Raw genomic sequence first — 15150 nt, 5'->3', positions numbered from 1 at the left:
AAAAGTTAGATAGTAACTAATTAGGTTAGCCAGTAACGTGTATAGAAACATCGCTCCATTTCTTTCTCTAGTCTTCAAAATTTCCCTCTCAGCAGCAGTTCAGAGCATTCTACACCATGGTGTTCAAAGTGGCCTTCAAAGAGTTGGGACCTTTTAAGGAAATACGGAAAATATATTCCACTTCTTGCATTCTTGTCTCCTTGAATAGTGCATCTCCTTAGTACAAAAACAATGACTAACCTATAAGGAAGGGTATATTTCTGGAAGATTTTACTATCAGCTTCGAGTTTGTTTTAACAGAAAGAGCATTTACAAACATTAGCTAGAAGAATATGCTCTGCGACTTCTAAGGCTTTTGCAGCGTATCTGCTAAGGCGGAACATATAACTTCTCTCATAGCATCCCTGTTATTTGCATCGAGTGTAAAAATTCTTGCTCCTGGATGATTTTTCACCCTCGCAACTGCAAAATCCCAAAACCATGGTGGTTTATTTTGTCTTTGATAATTAAAAGAAAGTTGACAAAGAAGGATCGGAGGTCAAAGCATAGAATAAAAGATAGCAAAATAACAATATACAAGATTTTGTGAAAAATGACCAAGAAAAGATGCATAAGTTGATTTTGCAGAGTGGACACGATAGCTTATGTAGGTACGTCCATGTACCGGCAGAATTATTCTTTTTTTTTTTTTTTTTTTTTTTTTTTTGGAATAAAAATGTACTGGCAGAATTATTTAGCAAATATAGATTTGGAGTTCTCATCCTTTGCTTCCGGCTTTAACGAAGATAAATAGTAAAAGAAGTTTGATTTTCTACAAAACCTCACATTACTCTAAAGTCTAACCCCTTGCACAAAATCTATATTGCTCATATACCATTCTTTAGTAGAAGATATTTCTTAGACGAATTTAGTACATAGAGACTTAGCTACCAATGTGATTGATTTAGATTTGGCATGTAGGAATACCAGTGTGATCACAACAAAATTAAGGTCCAGACCAACACAAAGGCAAAACATACAGATACAGGGGCTTTTGTCTACAGGAAAATACCTCCAGGTATATCTCGGCCTGCTTTTGGAATGGGGATAGTAGCCAAGAGAGGGATATTAGATTGCAGGACCTTTAGTACAGCTGGAAAGAATGAGGAACTATAGAGCTCCATCTTCCCGATTTCATCGATGATGAAGAGATCAGTATCTTCCCTTACCTAACAAAATGATGAACCATCAAAATGTAAATATACAACATATTACAGATCAGACAATTCCTTCAGAGATAATTACAGTCCAATGCCTTGCAATGATCTAATTTACAAAACAGCCAGCAAATGTATAGGTTTTGTATATTATAGTATAAATATATATATCGTATACATAAAACATACATATAATATACAATCAGTGTATATGTTTTGTATATTTTGGCTAGCGCCCGTAATTTATTTCGGCCGACGGGAAATAAATGAAAGAATACCATTCTTTTATTTATTTGATAAAAGTAAAAATGAGACAAATTAAATGTTTGCAATCATGATTAGTTATTAAAGAAGAGCCGAGAACAAAGTTATCGCTCAAAGCAAACAACAGCAATGTCCGGGCATATGGCACTAAAATCCTGCTGAAAGAACTCAACCAACCTGCAATTCTGGCAATGCCAAAGACTCAAAGGACGCAACATCTACCCTGTATCTTCCCACAGTGGGCCATCTAAGGGACTGCGGGCTGCATGGCTAAAAATGTGTCAGCAAAAATGAAAGCATGACACCAAAATCAAGCCATTATTAATGGGAACATAGGCAGATAGTTTAACATATAACTTGACTAAACTAAAAAATAACCTAAATATATAAGCTGTAACTTCTGATATTTTTTTATCACTTCATAGAATACAACTCAACCATAGTCACCCATGCTGCATATTATGATCCATAAGAGGATCTTGAGGAGGAAGAGTATGTTATCAGAAACTAGTGACTTGAATCAAATTTGACATCATTCATCAGAGAGAAGGTTAACTGGTAAAAAACAACCAATTATTCACTCTTCTCATTTCTCCCACAACTAAAAACAACAGATACAATACAAGAGGAAATAGGAAGAACACAACATGTCCATCACATTACTACATTCCATTCATAAAATTGCTGTGGAATAATGCGATAAAGGGCAAGAATTTCTTATTCTGGCAGTGTATACAAATTGTTAATATCAAAGAGCTATATTCTCCAAAAGTTGAGAAATAAGTTGAGACATAATTAATGAGGATATCAATACCATTTTCCCAGAGAGATGCATTTCCAGATGAATTGATGGAGAAAAACTTTCTACAGTAAGTACCAAAAGAAAAGAGGGGGTACCAGGTTTCCTATGCAAATTACATTTTCAAAAGGTCAACTATCACGTGAACTAGAATTTCTAGGACTTCGTGATGTGGAAAATGGTTTTGGAGAATAGTGGAGATACCCTAATATTTTGTAAATTTTGTAATGCTGAGGTACTCTAGTTGTCCTAGCTGAGACAGGTCCTAATGTGGTTCCAACTAGTTTCGAGGCTGAAAAATCAATCTAAAGATGTGTGAGATTGTACGAATGAGAGAAGCGGACAACATTAAGCGGTTAGTGCAGGTATTCAACCACAGGATAAGAGCACTTCCAACAACTTTTCTAGGGCTACCACTAGGAGCATTAAACAGGGTCCCTACAGTCTAGAATATTGTGATTGAAAAGAATGGTAAGAGACCAGAGCGGTAGAAAAAGGTATTTGATTAAAGTGAGGAAGTCTTGATCAAGAGTACACTATCAAGTATCCCGACATTTTACATGTTCCTCGTACTAACACTGACAAGTGTAACCCCCTTTTTTTTTTTTTTTTTTTTTTTTTGATAAGTTAAAGTTTTCATTAAACAAATAAAAGTACCAAGCTGGTACAAGAGTAAAAGAGAAAAGGCTCAAACGCAGCCTCTCACAAGTTCCTCCTAGCATCTCTATAAAATCCAAGTATTGTTCTACATTTTTAATATGACGCTCTTACACCAGAAATACATATTATGAAGACCATTATATTTAATTCTAGAGATATGCCTTCCTTGTCCTTCGAAACACATTTTGTTCCTTTCCAACCATAGTGTCCACGACTTAAATACACGATGGGGTATTGTAAGTGGCAGAGTGGCCTTGCTGCCACGATTCACTGAGATTCAGCCCTTTGTCGCACCGATTCGTGAAAAAAGTACAAAAAAAGTGTCCAAACGATGCACAGAGGGATGGTTCTCCAAAAAATCTTTTGCCTCTTGGATATCCTTTGGCTCTGCCAGCTCTCCAATAGACTCCTAACACTATAAGGTCAGGAAACTTCACAAATATTCAGGAAAAGGTCCCAAAACTACATAGAAATTTTACACTGCCAAGTGTAACCTAAAAGTTGGAAGAACTTCAGATAAACTCCTCGTGGAACAAAAATGACGGAACACAAAGTTTCACATGGAAAGTCAAACGTCGTAACATCCGCTATTAGTTATTAGGTATTGGACGGCCCGGAGTAAAGGATTTAAGGACTTCAACAGAGCATTACTAGGCTAGTACAATAACAACAACATACCCAGTGTGATCCCACAAGTGGAATCTGAGGGTGGCGTGTAGCTGTGTACGCAGACCTTACCCCAACCTTGTGTGAGGTAGAGAGTTATGTTTCCGATAGACCAGCATTACTAGGCTAGTAACAAGTGGAAACTTGGGAATAAGGACTAGGCATTATGATGGAGGGTGGAGGATGGACAAGAACACTTTACCTTATGGAGAAGTGCTAAAAAGACCATCATGAAGAGAAGAACGCGATGAATAGTTGAAATTTCAGAAAGAGAAGAAACAGGTGTAAAGCTTGGATATGTAGCCCCCTAATACTTCCAGAGACAAATGAACATGAGAGCTTACTTGTTTTTTCTTACAGCGGTGTTGTTCGGGCCACTTTGCGAGGACCTCGACTATTCCATTAAATACCCACTATCTCCCACTAGCACAAGTACCTAGTAACTTAACCGTTAGGCTTAGGCAAACAGAAAAAAATCACCTAATGTTTTTTGTCTCTATTGGATTTGAACCCTTGTCTCCAAGTTTTGCACTCACTTCATTGACTACTAGTTACACTCTTGGGGGCAGGAATATGAGAGCTTTTGGATGGGTGAATTACAGCTTTGCACAAATTAGATTATGCCTTTAATTTTTTATTTACTTTTCGACATCAAGGAGATCATGCTAGTAGGTGTCCTTGAGACACCCTACTCTTATCTAAAATTATTTATTCATCAAAACAAAGTACTAAAATTATTATATTTCAAAGTCCCAACTTCATCAAAACAAAGGTTTCTTTATTTCATCCTCTACTGAATTCACTCCCCACAATCTTCTTTTGGTCCCAACATCAAAGACTTTTACCAATTGAAGTTACCTACCCAAACTACCTCATTGCGAAGGTTTCCTCACTATAGTAAAAAGGTATTACCTCATTTTTCTTTCCACTAAACTAAAAAGTCAATACCTCATCTTCTTGCTGGATGGTTCCATTTCATGTCCATCACCCACTCACGACGAATATTTATTTATGGATTCAGTATAGCATTATCACCCTTAACTGGATTAATACCAGTCTTTCACCCCTTTTTCTTGACTACTCTGTGAAACCTCCAAAGGATTGAAAAACTTCTCACAGAAGATTGTCACTCAAAACCATGAAAGGATCACCCCTCTCTTGTCAGTTGTCACACTTCTGTTTCCAGGCTTAATGTCATTGGTCACAGCCATCATCTGTAATCTGGAAGCATCTATTGTTAACTGACTAATATCAATAGAACTACCTCGGATTACTTCTTTCCTCAAACTACTTATTAGCAGATACTAGGGGACCTTCTATATTCTCTCACAAGTACTCTTCTTACAATCCTCATCCGTAATCTGGCAGCGTCTATTGTCAACTGACTAATATCAATAGAATTGCCTCGGATTACTTCTCTTCTCAAACTACTTATTAGCATATACAACAAAAAGGGGCCTTCTATATCCTCTCACAAGTGCTCTTTTTACAATCCATCATCCAAGGTTCAAATGGTGGAAGGGTCAGGGAAAGAATAACAAGGGTTATAATGAGAGGAATCATTGGCAATATTCTCCTAATGCTTTTCATCCCTTTTCTCTGCCATTGGTTTGGTTTTCAAGAACATGCTCGACCTTCTAGTGATGGTGTTCGTTGCCGCTTGTACTTCAACCTCTCTAAACAGTACCAAATCTCTTTCCATTTTACCATATTGCTTTGGAATGTCAGAACATGTTTAATCATACTTCTTATGTCCTACCTCTAGCCTAAGTCTTTCCTCGTCTACCTCTCATTACAGTGGTTCATCTCAAATCATAACCGGCAACAGTAACCTTCTCCAATTGTTTCCACAAGCACATCTATTTCGTTCTTTTGTCCTATCTTTCTTCTTTTTTTAAATACTTCGACAAATTCACTGTTTCAGCTTTATAACTTGAAGATGATGGATCCAATATTCTACTCTTCACATACATACCTGACTTGGTTCAACAGCCAGCATTTCTTATCTCTACCTTGTGTCAGACATTTCTCTTGCAAATTTTTTTACTCAAGAAATAAAATACCAAAACAAATAGACAAACCAGTATGCATGTGTAAAGAAATTACTCCCTTCGTTTCAATTTACGTGGATTGATTCGGAGTACGAGGGTCAAACTAACTAACATTTGGTGTGAATTCCGACATAGAATCTACAACTTTTGTGAAATAAAATTTACATATCTAGAAACTACATAAAAAACTAGTATAAGTCACAACCGTTACCAATTCAAAATATTTCAAAAGTATCTCCTTCAAGAAATCATGACAAAAAAAATATCCTTCGACTCTCCAAACAGTAACTAGAAACAGAAGGAATTAGTTGTCATGTTTCCTTTTTCAAAAGTCAATTTGACTCATTTTCGAAGCTAAACTAGATTAGATCAACTCAATATTTTACATTTGAAATTTAGATATTCAATAACTATACGATAAGTCTATAAGTAGTACAAGTTGCAACCAATGGCGGAACCAGGATTTTCGCTAAGGGGGTTCAAAATTTGTAGAAGTGAACATACGAAAAAGTCGAAGCGGGTTCAATATCTACTAAATATACATAAAAATAATTTTAACCATATATAAACAGTGTAATTTTTTGCCGAAGGGTATGCCTGGCTCCGCACTTGCAACTTTTCGCATGTTAATTCGATGAAAAAATATATTTTAAAATGATGGTCAAAGTTCACACAGTTTTTCCTTTTTTTTTTTTTTAGAGACCAAAAAAAAAAAAAAAAACTGGAGATAAGAAAACTTCACCTGGAGATTTTGTTGGAAGCAAGAAGCCCTTTACGTCCATCAAGCGTTACAACCTCAAAACCAACTCTCTCAGTTCCTTCTCTAATCTCACCTTCACCAATATCACATAAAAAAAATTAAACTTAGAGTTTATACATATTTGTATTAAAATGAAACACCCCAAATAGTATTAAAATGAATAAAAGCAAAAATGGGTATAGAGAATTTATACATACGAGTATAAAAACCTTGAACTTTCAAATTAGGATTTGAATTTTTGAGAGTTTCAAGTACTCTTACTATCAATGTTGTCTTACCAATACCCTGAAAACAATAACAAAAAAAAAGAGTGACCAATCCAAATCAGATTCTTGAGCTTTGAATAAATGAGAAATAGAAAGCATTACAGCAGGGCCAGTAACAAGGAAGCATTTTCCTGTAGCTGCCATCTTGAGAAAAAAAATGCTCTACAGATGTGGCCTGTTATATTTTGGATAGGTTTTCAGTAGTGCTTCCTGTATCAATAATAAGTGTTATCTCACGGGCCTAAAAACATATTAAAAAATTAATAATGCAATATAAAGTTTAATAGATTATTTCTATATAATAAAAATAAATTATTTTTTTCTCTTAATTAGAACAAGCATAAGTAGTAATCTTTTTTATATTGAAAATATAATAATATCAAGATACTGTGTGACTTATCTGATCATCATTTAGACGTTACTTTAACTTATTATTTTTTATCTAAAGGTGGAATTGGAAAAAAATTAGTTAATTTATATTTTGATTTTCTAAAATGATATTTATTATGAGATAAAAAAATTTGGTCAAGTGACACTTATTAAGAGATGGAGGGATTAATGTCCACTCTTGAGTAGTTATAATTTTATTTTAAGTTTGCCTAAATGACAAGTGTTAGGTTTCTGTTAACTATTTAACAAATTATGTATTTAGCAGAAACTTACACATGAAGGTGGAGTTATTTATTTACATTTTCTTGTTATTGTTTAAAGTTTGTTTGCAGCTTTACGAGGCTCAATTTCTGCTATTTTGGTTTTTTCCTGTGACTAGTACATTTTTGTGTTTTGTCTTTATTATTTGACGAGATTTTCCTCTAATTTTTGGTCAACTTTTTGCTTCTACAGTTTCCATCAAATCTAACGGACAAAATTTATTAAAATGTTGGATAGAAACATTATACTATACATTAACGAATAATAAGATATCAATTGCTAAAATAACGAATAATACTAATACTTTACTTAAATCAATTGCTAAAATAACGTTATCTGGAACTCAAATGACGTAAAATGATAATTAATTGTCTATAAAATGCTAGTTTTGATCATTATCCGTTATCCAAAAATCAGTGAGGTCTGGTTCAAAGATCGTTTTTTAAAATACTTACAAAAAAGCTAAGCTACAACTATATCCAATGTAGCGACGAATTCAGAATTTCAAGAGGATGAGTCCACCTTAAAAAAAAAAAAGTAAAAAAAAAGATGCAAAAGTGCATTTAGTAAGGTATGTGTATACGGTAAAAATCGGGTAAAGTTTGTCCGGTGAAACTCGGGGTTGGTAAAAGGAGGAGAACGAACGGTAGTGTCTGATCCGAAGAAGCTTTGCATGAATTCGTTGTATCCGGAGATAACTCCTTATCGTGGTTGGTCCGGTGTCCGATCCTTATATGGCCGAGTTGGTTGTAGCCGTTTGCCCGGTTCGAATACAGCGAGATCAGTCGTGGCCGTTAGCCCGGTTTCTTCATGACCATTCTGATCGTGGCCGTTGGTCCGGATAATCGGTTATTCGCCCGCCACGTGTGGAAATCTGCCACCTGCTTCTGACAGTCGTACGGGTGTCAGACCGTACGACCTAACCTTATCCATATTAGGTTTTCTTTATCCTAAAAGGGGCCCATGATGTATAGGAGGCCCATAGAAGAAAACTATAAATAGGGGTCATTTTCTCATTTTGAGGGTTGGTTTTTTCTGATCCACAAACTTTGTACTTCCAATATATTATAAAATTTCTCTTGCCTAGTGTTCTTCAGATTTTTGGTCCGGTTATAACTGGAACTGTTCATTAAATCTCCTTATTCAACGTTGCATCTAACATATATAGATATATAAAAATTTGTCTCTTATACATAGATATAAACGTCTTAGCCTTCAATATATCGCTCACTATTTGCTCAAGCCCTTAACAAACCGAATAGATTCGACTTTCTTTTATTCCTCAAAATATAGATTAAAACACCACATATCCTTTGCCTCACTCACAAATTTAACTTATTACCCATTTTCGAGGTAAAATGTTTGGCGCCACCGTGGGGCCTTGGATAATAGTGGTTTGATCTCGGTTGCAACTCACACCGAGGGTTTCGGTTCCATTGCTCGTCTCGCAAAAACGGACGAAATGGCAAATAGTGGAGAATCCGGCCATGCTAATAATGAGATTGTGGCCGAAAACGATAACATCGGATCACGGGAGCTACCCGGTGAATCCCGTTGGCCGGACCCCCGTCAATTCGAGGGAGGGCCTCAACCGTCAAAATACCGTGAACCAGGAGAACGCCGCTCAGCCGGCCACTGATCCTTTAAATACTTTTAATTCTGTCACCTTGACCCGGGCACATGGCCAACGAGTGCCGGATGTCCCGGAGGATATTAACTTGCGTCTCATTTTTGAAATGTTGCAGGAACAAAGGGCAGCAATCGCTGAGCGGGGAATCGCGATAGCCCGTTTGCAGAAAGAAGGATCAAGCGGCACCGAGAAGAATAAAAGCGTTTGCCGAACCACGGAGAGAGAGGCTCGAATGGTCGAAAGCGACGGGTCCGGGCCGGTTGCCTACCGAGGTATTGAGGATGCTAGAGATGTTGGCAAAACGGGTAGACTCGGCGAGAAAAGGGTCGAGACCTATAACTCTCGGGTGGACCGGATTCGGCTCCTCCCATTCTAAAGGGTCCAGTATTCAAAGAGGTATATTCGCAGGCCTTTTCTCCGAGTGCGGCACCTAAGCCGATCCCGAAGAGGTTTAAGATGCCGAATATCCAAAAATATGATGGCACGACGGATCCTCGGGAACACGTAACCTCGTACACCGTGCTATAAAGGGTAACGACCTCGAAAAGACGAAATCGAGTCCGTGTTGCTTTGAAAAATTCGGGAAACGTTGTCAAAGGAGCGTTAACATGGTATGACCATCTGCCCGAGCATTCGATCACTTCATTTGAAATGCTCGCGGATGCGTTCATAAAGGCTCATGCCGGGGCCAGAAAGGTCCAGGCCCGAAAGGCGGATATTTTCCGGATATCCCAAAGGGACGACGAGTTACTGAGGGAGTTCGTCAATCGTTTCCAAAGAGAACGGATGGAACTCCCTCCGGTTCCGGAGGAATGGGCTGCACAAGCGTTCACCAAGGGGCTGAATCCCCGAAGTTCGACGGCTTCGTTCAAACTCAAGGAAAATTTGCTAGAATACGAGGCTGTGACCTGGGCGGACGTACACAACCGGTACGAGTCCAAAATTCGGGTCGAGGATGATCAGCTCGAACTTCCTCCGGTCCGTGCAAATGCGGGTAAAGGACTTGAGAGGTCTAGAAGAAATTTTGACCAGGAGATGCGATCATCAAGGGAAAGATATCGGCCATATCCTCAGTCGGAGAAGACAAACTTTAGACCGGAAAAATCGAGGTCCGGTCCTAATCAGTACTCCGGCAGAGGAGATAGAAGAACCGAACGTCCGTCAAATAGCCGGGGTTTGTCGTTCAGAAGTGAAGCCGGAAGTTCGGCAACCAATAGGGATCCACCGAGAATATCAGAATACAACTTTAGTGTCAACACCTCGGACCTTGTATCGGCCATAGGACGCATTAGGAGGCAAGGTGGCCGAGGCCATTGAGATCGGATCCTAGGTCAACGAGACCCGAACATGATTTGTGAATACCATGGGACTCATGGTCACAAAGCTCGAAGACCGTCGCCGCCGATTGCGTAGAAGAGGTGGCTCGATTATCGAAAAACGGGCACCTTCGTGAATTCCCGAGTGAACGAGCCAAAACCCACTACAAGGAAAGGAGTCGAATAAGCGGGGTGAACCTGCAGAGCCTCTTCAGCATATAATCAACATGATAATCGGGGAGACGAGATGTCCCTAGAGGCCGATAATGAAGCGAGCTGTGCTTACCACCGTTCGTGAAAAGCGCGGGGATCACGCATCCGAAGGCTCCATCACTTTCAAGCAACAAAGATGCGGAAGGCATCATTCAACCACACAATGATGCAATCGGTAATTTCTATTCTTGTTTTTAAATCTCGCATTAAACGTATTCTAATCGACTCGGTAGCTCGGCCAACATCATCCGTGGAGAGTGGTTGAACGATTAGGGCTACTCGACCGATCGTACCGGTGGCCGGGTGCTTAGTGGATTCAACATGGCGAGTGAAACTACGAAGGGCGAGATCTCCTTACCAATCAACATCGACGACACCATCGCGATCGTGTTCTATGTAATCGAGGGGATATGAAATACAACGCATTGCCGGGTAGGCCGGATACATGAGAGCCGTGCCGTCTACCTTACATCGGCCGAAGTTCCCGACTCGGAGGGATAAAAACTATCCGGGGAGAACAACCTGCAGCAAGAGAGATGTTCGCAGTTTAAGAATCATCACCCCTACTCAAAAAGTCGGGTCAAAAGGAAGGATCATCCGGGGAGAAGGATTCCAAATAGCAATTACCGTTAGCGGGTCCAAAGAACGGAGCAAAAAGGATTGGACCCGGCACGAAGAAGACGACTTCAACATACCTAGATCATTCGTCTTGCGGATGAGTCGACGCGACAAAATCTACAATAGAGAGTCGGAGCAAATCATCTTGTTCGAATATCTACCGGACGAGAAAGGTATACCTGGGCACGGGGTTAACCTCGGAGCTCAGGAACAAGTTAATTAAATTTCTTCAAGCTAATGCCGATTGTTTTGCATGGTCGCATATAGATATGACAGGTGTGTCGCCGGAAGTGACAACTCATAAGCTTAGTCTCGATGGGAGATTTCCCCGAGTGCGAGAAGCGGAGGCCCATGACAGAGGCAAAGCATGCCTTCGTAAAGGATGAGGTAACAAAGCTTTTAAAAATAGGCTCCATTCGAGAAGTAAAATACCCGGATTGGCTGGCCAACGTCGTGGTGGTGCCGAAGAAAGGTAATAAATTTCGAATGTGCGTGGATTATAAGGATCTAAACAAAGCATGCCCGAAGGATTCATTTCCGTTGCCCCACATCGATAGAATGATCGATGCGATGGCCGGGCATGAGATGTTAAGTTTTCTCGATGCTTACTCCGGATACAACCAAATTCGGATGCACCCGGAGGATCAAGAGAAAACATCTTTCATTACCCGATACGGGACTTATTGCTATAATGTCATGCCTTTCGGATTAAAAAATGTCGGGGCAACCTACCAACGCCTAGTTAACGGGATGTTCGAAGAACAAATAGGAAAAACGATGGAAGTTTATATTGATGACATGGTTGTTAAGTCCCTGGAGACAGAGGACCATTTAAAACATTTGCAGGAAACCTTTGACGTACTCCGAAGATATAATATGAAGCTCAATCCGGAAAAGTGCGCTTTCGGTGTCCGGTCGGGTAAATTTCTCGGCTACATGGTGTCAAATCGGGGGATCGAGATCAACCCGGATAAGATCAAAGCAATCGAGGACATCGAGGTGGTAAATAACGTCAAAGGAGTGCAAAGGCTTACCGGGAGGATAGGACCGAGCGGTTTATATCAAGATCTTCGACAAGAGCCACCGTTTCTTCTCCTTACTCGGGAAGAAGAATGACTTCACGTGGACGCGGAGTGCCGTAAAGCCTTACAAGAATTAAAAGAGTACCTATCCGGCCCTCCTTTGTAGCATACGCCGAAAGCGACGAGCGACTTTTTCTCTACCTCCGTATCCGAGGAGGTAGCGTGGAGTTCGGGTCCGAGAAGAATCAGGTACACAATTTCCCATTTATTATGTGAGTAGGACCTTGGGGGATGCGGAAACCTGTTATCTCCACCTTGAAAAATTGGCATTGTCATTGGTAACCGCTTCCAGAAAGCTTAAACCTTACTTTCAATGCCACCCGATATGCGTAGTGACCACTTATCCTTTAAAGAACATCTTGCATAAACCGGAATTATCGGGCAGGCTAACTAAATGGGTTGTCGAGATAAGCGGGTACGATATTGAATATAGGCCCCCGACGGCCATCAAGTCACAAATCTTAGCCGATTTTGTGGCGGACTTCACCCGCCATGATCCCGAGGTGGAGAAGGAACTCTGCTAACCTCGGGAAGAGCCATGGGTATTTGGTCATTACACACGGACGGAGCCTCGAACCTTAGAGGTTCCGGCTTGGAATCGTCCTTAAAAAACCCCCGCCGGAGAGGCTATCCGGCAATCCGTTAGGACAGTTAAGTTAACTAACAATGAAGCCGAGTATGAGGCTATGATTGCAGGACTGGAATTAGCTCGGAGCATGGGGGCCGAAATAATCGAGGCAAAATGCGATTCCCTCCTGGTTGTTAACCAGGTGAATGGCGTCTTCGAAGTCAAGGATGAACGAATGCAAAGGTATCTTGAGAGGGTCCAGGTCATACTTCACCGATTTAAAGAATGGACCATGCAGCAGCATGTACCGAGGGAGCAGAACTGCGAGGCCGACGCGTTGGCCAGTCTGGGTCTTCAGTCGAAGGGGAAGAAATTAATCCCGGGACTGTGGTGCACCTGATGAACTCGGCAATAAATAACGGGCATGCTGAGGTAAACACGATGGGTTTAACATGGGATTGGCGCAACAAATACATCGACTATTTACAAGATAGAAAGCTTCCCAGTGACCCTAAGGAATCTCGGTCACTAAGGGCTAAAGCGGCACGGTTTTTGCTTGGTAGATGGCCGTTATACCGACGATCTTTCTTCGGCCCTTTGGCCAAATGTTTAGGCCCGGTGAAACCGAGTACGTGATGAGAGAGGTGCACGAGGGGACTTGTGGAAATCACTCCGTGCGGAGGCCTTAGTCCGAAAAATCATTAGAGCCGGATATTACAGAGCCGGATGGAGGAAGATGCGAAAAATTTTGTCCGAAAGTGTGACGGATGTCAAAGGCATGCCCCGATGATTCTGACCCCGGGAGTTATTGCACTCGGTGATATCACCCTGGCCCTTCATGAAATGGGGAATGGATATCGTTGTCCGTCGGCCATGGGCACGGTGTAAGGCCCGCTTTATTTTGTTTATGACCGACTACTTCTCAAAATGGGTTGAAGTGCAGGCCTTCGAGAAAATACGAGAGAAGGAAGTTATAGACTTCATTTGGGATCACATTATTTGCCGGTTTGGTATTCCGGCCGAGATCACCTGGGACAACGGTCCACAGTTCGTTGGTGGCAAGGTCAATGATTTCCTCGAAGGACTGAAGATCAAGAAAATTGTGTCAACTCCGTATCACCCGTGTGCAAACGGACAAGCGGAATCAACTAACAAAATAATAATTCAGAATCTGAGGAAGAGACTTGAAACGTCTAAGCATCACTGGAGGGAAATTTTACCAGAGGTGCTGTGGGCTTACAGAACCACACCGAAATCGAGTACGGGGGAAACACCCTTCTCGTTGGTCTACGGGGCCGAAGCTCTTATTCCTGTAGAAGTCGGAGAGCCAACCCTCCGGTTCAACTATACCACCGAGGAATCAAACGGGGAAGCCATGGCCGCAAATCTCGACCTAACGGATGAGTTACGCGAGAGCGCGCTAATCCGTATTGCAGCCCAGAAACAGAGGTTGGAAAGGTACTACAACCGGAGAGCTAACTTCCGACATTTCCGAATTGGGGACTTGGTGCTTCGAAAAGTTACCTTGAACACCAAGAACCCCAACGAGGGAAAACTGGGCCCGAACTGGGAAGGGCCATACAAGGTAACCGAGATAACGGGCAAAGGGTCCTATCAGCTGGAATCCATGGACGGGCAACGGTTGCGCAACAACCGGAATGTGGCCCATTTGAAAAGATACTACCGCCGAGGTATAAGCCCGTTTTATTTTATTCACTCACTTTTTCTTTGTTGCGGGGAGCCGAGCGCCCAATATAATTAGTTGCTAGGGTCCGAAAACACGTGTTGCACTCTTTTCCTTAGTCCCATTTTGTCCCCAATTGGGTTTCCGACAAGGTTTTTAACGAGGCAATAAGTACAACGTGTTACTAGAAAAGAACGAGCATGAATACCCGGATACTCAGACAACGCCCTACGAACAGGACTTGATAGTGCTTACCCGACTTCACAGTTCGAATAAGCACTAGGGGGCCACGGCTCCCACATATCCATTTGCTCCGATTAGTTGGAAATGGAAGAGTTCAACAATGAACACGGCAGGGACCTCATGAACCGGTACTAGATTCCGATGTAAGGACCAAACGATCAAAAACGAATCGTGTCCGCTTAATATCAGCTACGGCAGAATCAAAACCGGACCTTCTGTATTAGGATTTGATGTAAGGACCAAACGATCAGAACGAATCGTGTCCACTTAGAACTTGCTACGGCAAAAAACAGAAGGAAACGGATAAAGCTCTCATGCCATGTACAAATACAAAGAGTTTATTCAAAAAAATCAAATTATTACATTTCGGATATATCTTCCCGATAAAGTACATTACCCCGAAATTCGGATACTATTTAATCCGCATACCCGACTTCGGGTACTTCTGTCGAAACACGACAAGGGCAACAAGGTCACAATGAA

General features: G+C 41.0%; 1 protein-coding gene across 1 annotated transcript; it reads right to left on the bottom strand.

The window, feature by feature from the left end:
- Positions 1-267: 267 nt before the first annotated feature.
- Positions 268-6806, bottom strand: LOC132036834 (uncharacterized). Its single transcript, XM_059427230.1, has 6 exons — positions 6765-6806; positions 6594-6681; positions 6379-6469; positions 1638-1722; positions 1052-1208; positions 268-462 (listed from the first exon to the last, which is right to left on the bottom strand). Exons 1-6 carry the CDS (start codon positions 6804-6806, stop codon positions 347-349), a joined length of 579 nt encoding a protein of 192 aa, XP_059283213.1. The 3' UTR covers positions 268-346.
- Positions 6807-15150: the final 8344 nt, after the last annotated feature.

Source organism: Lycium ferocissimum, chromosome 11 (assembly GCF_029784015.1).
Source record: "Lycium ferocissimum isolate CSIRO_LF1 chromosome 11, AGI_CSIRO_Lferr_CH_V1, whole genome shotgun sequence".
Taxonomy (NCBI): Eukaryota; Viridiplantae; Streptophyta; class Magnoliopsida; order Solanales; family Solanaceae; genus Lycium; species Lycium ferocissimum.
This window is presented reverse-complemented; position numbering and strand designations above follow the sequence as displayed.

Bases quoted from the DNA above. Each gene is read 5' to 3' on its own strand.
- LOC132036834 (XM_059427230.1), bottom strand. From the start codon at position 6,806: ATGGCAGCTACAGGAAAATGCTTCCTTGTTACTGGCCCTGCT. The intron at 1,209-1,637 runs GTTGGTTGAGTT...TCATTTTGTTAG, and splicing joins TGGCATTGCCAGAATTGCAG to GTAAGGGAAGATACTGATCT. The intron at 463-1,051 runs GTATTTTCCTGT...GGGATTTTGCAG, and splicing joins AGGCCGAGATATACCTGGAG to TTGCGAGGGTGAAAAATCAT.